The following is a 6,174-nucleotide window of genomic DNA, read 5'->3' on the forward strand; positions in this document are numbered from 1 at the left end:
ACTGCAGAAATACTACATTATGTATGACAAAGCGACAATGATATCCGCAATAGGTAGACAAGAGGACAATTAGTGCTTATGATCTATGTATAGGGAAAACCTAGGCTTAATAAACAGTTAATTAATCAAACGTAGGTATTAATAATAACATGATATTAATTTATTAGTAATATTTTAACGGAAAATAATATGAGAATATTATTAATACTGAGTCGTCAAATATAAATTGGAAGGTGACGTCAGTGTGATATTATTTCAATGTTTACAATATCTGTTACTTCATCCGCTTTATATTAGTTACCCTATTTATGTTCAAGAACAGTTTTTTAGCTAAAATACAAGAAACTAAACGGCAATGCTATGAGACCATAGTCAAAGGTAGTTTATGGTGAATTTTAGCAGTCACATCTCTGCTGAGATAGCTGAATATTTAAAAACTATAATGAGAGACCGTACTAATCGAAAGGGCCAGTGTTCAGTTAAAAAGTGCCTAACATCTGATTGAATTAACTGTACATTTGGAGCAAAACGGAGTCTTAACAAAAGGTAAAATAGGCCTATTTCGACTTCCAATATTTGTGGTTGTTTACGCACCTAAATAATGCCTAACGCTCGCTCTATTAAAAGCAAGGTCATCGCACGAATTAGTGGAACCGTTCATTAACAATGCTTCAAGATAATAAGCTTCCTGAACGACAGAAACCTTCGTCTAGAAAGCGTATTGACGAAACAATGAAACAGATTCGTTCAAAAACAATAAAATGACACGCTTCTGACGTTTTTCAAGTGCAAAAGGTACCAGTAACGGGTTAATTGTAATGCGTGGTTACGGGTTGATGGTCTATTGTCTGTGGTCTATGGAATTATATGAACAACTGTTTGCCTCGAAAATTATTCTTATTATGATAAGTTTTTCACATGTACATCTATTATCGAATTATTTAATAAATTAATTGTAACACCTAGGAAGAATTTAATTCTTAGAAAATCTAACTTTCTCTATAGCATCGCATTTGAGATTTGATTTATATTTTCGCCAATTCATTTCCTTTCAGAATAGGATCGAAATCATTTCAATCGCAAAATCAAAACTGTGCATTCAGAATGTCATGATACTCTGAAATACATCGACTATCAAATGGGGATAAATATACAACAGTAACGGGAAAATTTACGACTTATATCAACCGTTTTATGTTCACGGAGAACGACTGAAAGTAGTTTGTTGTCGAATTCATAACTACTGGTGACTGGCGGGTGCCATCTTTTACTGCATACTTCGAGATATACGTGAATGACGTGCGGTAGGTAGGATTGCCGTATAAAAATGTAGTAAGCTTCAGTTTCATAGCATTTATTCACAATGAGATCTTCAAAAAACCCTTTAGCTTAGGTGTCACGAATGGAGTTCAACATCTAGGCAAAGGCATCTAGAGGACGCTTACAATACCTACTTATCATTTGAAACATTTCCAATTTACAGGTTTTACCTAAACTCATTTGGAGTTTGTCTATTTATATAAATTTTACTTTTCTCATTATAATACAAAATATTTCTTCTATATGGACAGGAGACATCTGTGCAGATTTCATCTTATCTGTACAGTTTCAATAGGTTGCTCATTATTTACTTAAACATTGACCTTATCTTAATGGAATATTATTGTTTACAGCAAGTTATGAGAACAATTCAATCCGCAGCAATTATTATGACTGAATACTGACTCATAGGGTAATACGAAATGTAGCGTTAACGCAACTGTGTGATGCTCCGCTCGAAACATGAAAACATAGTTTATAACAACGAGTTCATTGATTTTATTCAGACAAATATGTACACACCCCAGCGGCGACTCCAAACCATATAAAAATATAATACAAAGCTTAAAAAACACGATGATTAAGCTGTATCGACGCGGGAATGTATCGGTGTCGTCGGCGTAACGATAGGAATCACGGTCACTCACTCGAGTTAGCTTTGGTACCTCGTAAATGCACGGGTCGCTGTCGCAGCGCACAGCACTGAGAGTCAGACGCTGGCCGCGCGGCCGGCCCTCGCCGCTAGCTAGAGCGCGGCCGACTCGGGCGCCATCAGCGGCGACAGCGGGCCCGCCACGCGCCGCCCGCGCTCCAGCTCGAAGCGCAGGTCGGGGGGCGCGCGCCGCCCCGCCGCGCCGTCCTCCGGCAGGAACGCCGCCACCAGCAGCGCGCAGATCACCAGCAGCGCGCCCAGCACGAAGGGCGGGCCCGGCACCATGCGCACGTACTTCTCCTCGGCCGGCTTGCCCGCCACGGCGTGCTCCTCGTTCAGGTCCACGTGGAACAGGTAGAAGATGACGCCGAACATGGCGGGGCCCAGGCCGTTGCACAGCCCGCGCACGCCCGTCACCATGCCCTGCACTACGCCCTGCCGGTCTGCCCGGCTGTTCACTGACACATATGCACTGATCGCTGGATATGTGACCGAGCCCAGGGCAGCCAGCACTCCGGCAGCCCACATCATCCACGTTCGGCTACCGAAGCCGTACCACATGAGCTGCAGCATCTCAAACAACAGTCCCACCATGATAGTGTGCTTAGCTCCCAGTGATCTCATTAAGAATCCGAGAACAACTTGTACACCAATACTGAGCACTCCTACGATTGCAATAAATATCGCCACTTGGACTACACCGAAGCCCATCACTAACTTCAAGTACACAAATATGCACGAATACTGTCCGGCTTCCGGCAAGTACGAGAGGAACACTGCCACACACAACATCAGCACTGTACGTTCCGCACCAACTTTCCTCAGTGCAGCGAAGGGATCAGCTTGCTCCCAGCTTATAGCCGGGCCCCAACCGCTGGGTCTTACTTTTTCTGGGAGGCTTTCAGGCACTGCAACCATTATGAAGAATACATCCAGGATAGCGACAGCCGTGGCGGCGGCGACTACAAGCGCCTCGCCGTACAAGTCCATCAGGTAGGCGCCCAGAGCTGGCGAGATGACCATGCTAGCGGCGAAGGTGGCCGACACAAGCCCGTAGGCGCGCGAGCGCTCCGCCTCGGTCGTCACATCCGCCACGTACGCGAACACAATGGAGAAGGTGACGGCGAACACTCCGCTGATGCTGATCATCGCAAAGAACCACCACGTGTTGATGGTCATCAGCGGGATGGGCGCGCACGTGAAGAACACTGTCACTAGCAGGAAGAACTTGCGGCCCCACACGTCGGACAGCGCGCCGATCAGGGGCGCAGACAGGAACGACAGGATGCCCTTGATGCCCATTATCAAACCGTTCATCAAGAACGTGTGATCCGGGAATGTAACGTTTAAAACCGAGATGATCGGCATCGTGAGCAGTCCCCACGCGAAGAACTCCAGGAATATCACCACCAGAGCGTGGAACACGGAGGGCTCGCCGATGCCAGACATTGTCATAATCCCGTCTTTCATAACAGTTTTTCTATTCCGTATCACCATTTCTACTTCGGTTTTTGTGGTCTTCGTGGGCGTCATTTAAGATTTATATTGTATATTTTCCTACAGAACTACTTATATTAGAAACATTATGGAAACCTAAGCACTACATGGAGGAAAACTTGATAAAAACGAGCAAGTAGTAGCAACGTCAAAAATCCACTGGAAAATTGAAAAACAATTCGATATTTGTATTGCCATAGTAAAACATCAAAACGTAACAAAACTCCAAAAATATTTGCTAGAAATTAAGATAATTTTTGTATTTTTTAAGATTAAAAAGATAATTAACATTAGAATTATATTGTATTATGTTTATATTTATATGTTATATAGGCCTTGTATAATTAAATAAGACTTTACCTAAGTTATTAAAATATACCAAAATTATAATTTTAAGTAAAATGGCAACATGTTTAAACCAGAGACTACACTGCGCTCTGTACCGAACTCGACTGAACTGAACTCAAAAATAAAATTGTATGCAATCTCTCAATCAGTAATTTTATTTTTTCCTTTTTTATGGCACCTTAAGTTTAAAAAGAACATAAGCGTAGCGAAGAAAAATATTACAGAGATTGATACTCAGTAATGGAATGCTAAGCAAACGTTTTTTTTCGACCTGGAACGCTCGATCGATTCAGGGTCATAGACAATTCCGACTGACAATAGCTTTTTGTTGGAGTTGTCAAAATTGAAAGGAATAGGAGGCGTCGACGGGCTACATTTTACAAATTCTTTCAATTTATTTCATAATTACAAAATGGTACAAATTTTTCTTTAATCTGCAAGCTTCTCAACTCATTACTATAAAGAGCACTTCTTATTTAACTCTTAATATTTGCAGATTCGCTTCATACTGATCCAAAACCGTGCGGGTAAAACTAGACTGGCAAAATGGTACATGAACTTTGATGATGACGAGAAACAGAAGCTCATCGAAGAGGTGCACGCCGTAGTGACCGTCAGAGATGCCAAACACACGAACTTCGTTGAGGTAAGTCATTTAAAACCTCAAGAATCTAAGTAAAAATGTACATCGATTCATCCTGTGTATTTTACTCAAACTCAATCGTTTTACAGTTCAGGAACTTCAAGATCGTATACAGGCGGTACGCAGGACTGTACTTCTGCATATGTGTTGACGTGAACGATAATAACTTGTGCTATTTGGAAGCTATACACAATTTTGTGGAGGTCCTCAATGAATACTTCCACAATGTATGTGAACTGGACCTGGTGTTCAATTTCTATAAGGTAAACAAGCTTTTTTCGGCAATTTAAACTAAAGACAAAAGAAACTAAAATATTTCAGCTTTGATTTTAGCACCAAGCTGTCATTGGAATTTATAACATCCTCCCAATTGGATTATTCATTGATTCAAATTGTAACTGATCTTTTACATACATTTGCACGGATTAAAACTCATACATCTAGTACATAAGTACAAAATGCACTTCTATTGACTTGATTAAAATCATAAAAAAACAGATGATCTGTGTAACTCTCTATTGACTCAAATTTTATGTTTTATGCTACATTATAACCATTGAAATACTCATGTTTTATATTCTAGGTGTACACAGTGGTAGACGAGATGTTCTTAGCGGGCGAGATCCGAGAGACCTCGCAGACTAAAGTCCTGAAGCAGCTACTCATGCTCAACTCCTTAGAATAATGTATTCACCACCACATAGTGAAGAAGCTGGGTGAAGCACGGGGAAACTGAATTTGTTATAAATAACAGTATATTCTATATTTAACTATAGTAGCAATACCCATAAATGTTGCTAAAAGCCTCAATAATATGAAGTTAAATTATTAAGAATGAGAATGAATTGTATTAGCAAATTATTCATTTTATAGAGAAGAAAGATTTGATTGTTTGTTTTTATTGAAAATGTTCTGAAAGCAAAGAATTGGTTTAAAAATTTATTAATTTTTTTGGAAAATACAAATGTCCTGGGACAAAACCGCGAGATACAGCTAGTGTTACATAGTGTATGCATATTGTTAATTAGGTCTTTGAGTGAACAATATAGAATTCACCCAGGCTTTGTCTACTATATCCATAGAGTAAGTTGTATGTAACACATTTATTGATACTGCAGCATTGGTAATAATTAATAACTTATTATCCCATTAATATCTAGGGCAGTATTGATAAGCTATTTATATAATTACTGTTAAAACATTGTTATTATCTAAGATTTGTATAAAGAATACTCATTCATTCCATCTTAGAGAAATTATGAATAATATTCATCACTTCAAGCATAGAGTTTGCATGTTTAGAATTTATATTTATTTCATTTTTCTACTAGCTGTTGACTGTTGAAAGATGCAAAATAGTTTAAATAGGTGGTATCTTCAAATAACTTTTACACTATATATTATAGCAGATATTTTGCGCGGCTACTCAGTTCTTACAGGCAGAGTCACGCGTATGCGAGCGACAGCTTTCTACGTCAAAACCAAGCGGAAAATGTGCTAGTGTAAAAGCGCTCTAGAGTAACGTTTGTATTTCGAGGATATACAATTTGTCAAAATCGGTAGTTGAACACTCGTATTGATTACGAAAATGGTTTAAAACTAAATAGATGAAATATATTCGAGTATTTTCATGAGATCATAATGTATATAAAGTGTAATTATAAGCTCTGTTTATTGGTGTATATTAGAGTAAATAAAGTATTGCTTATTTAAA

At 39.3% G+C, this 6,174-nt stretch overlaps 2 protein-coding genes across 2 annotated transcripts; one reads left to right on the forward strand and one right to left on the reverse strand.

The window, feature by feature from the left end:
- Positions 1–1,338: 1,338 nt before the first annotated feature.
- LOC124640084 (hippocampus abundant transcript 1 protein) lies at positions 1,339–3,649 on the reverse strand. Its single transcript, XM_047177708.1, has one exon. The coding sequence runs from the start codon at positions 3,503–3,505 to the stop codon at positions 2,066–2,068; it is 1,440 nt and encodes a 479-aa protein (XP_047033664.1). The 5' UTR covers positions 3,506–3,649; the 3' UTR covers positions 1,339–2,065.
- A 451-nt stretch (positions 3,650–4,100) lies between these two features.
- LOC124640377 (AP-2 complex subunit sigma) lies at positions 4,101–6,174 on the forward strand. The gene is made up of 4 exons (XM_047178122.1): positions 4,101–4,232; positions 4,314–4,463; positions 4,550–4,723; positions 5,044–6,174. Exons 1-4 carry the CDS (start codon positions 4,230–4,232, stop codon positions 5,143–5,145), a joined length of 429 nt encoding a protein of 142 aa, XP_047034078.1. The 5' UTR covers positions 4,101–4,229; the 3' UTR covers positions 5,146–6,174.

This window comes from Helicoverpa zea, chromosome 20 (genome assembly GCF_022581195.2).
Source record: "Helicoverpa zea isolate HzStark_Cry1AcR chromosome 20, ilHelZeax1.1, whole genome shotgun sequence".
NCBI lineage: Eukaryota > Metazoa > Arthropoda > Insecta > Lepidoptera > Noctuidae > Helicoverpa > Helicoverpa zea.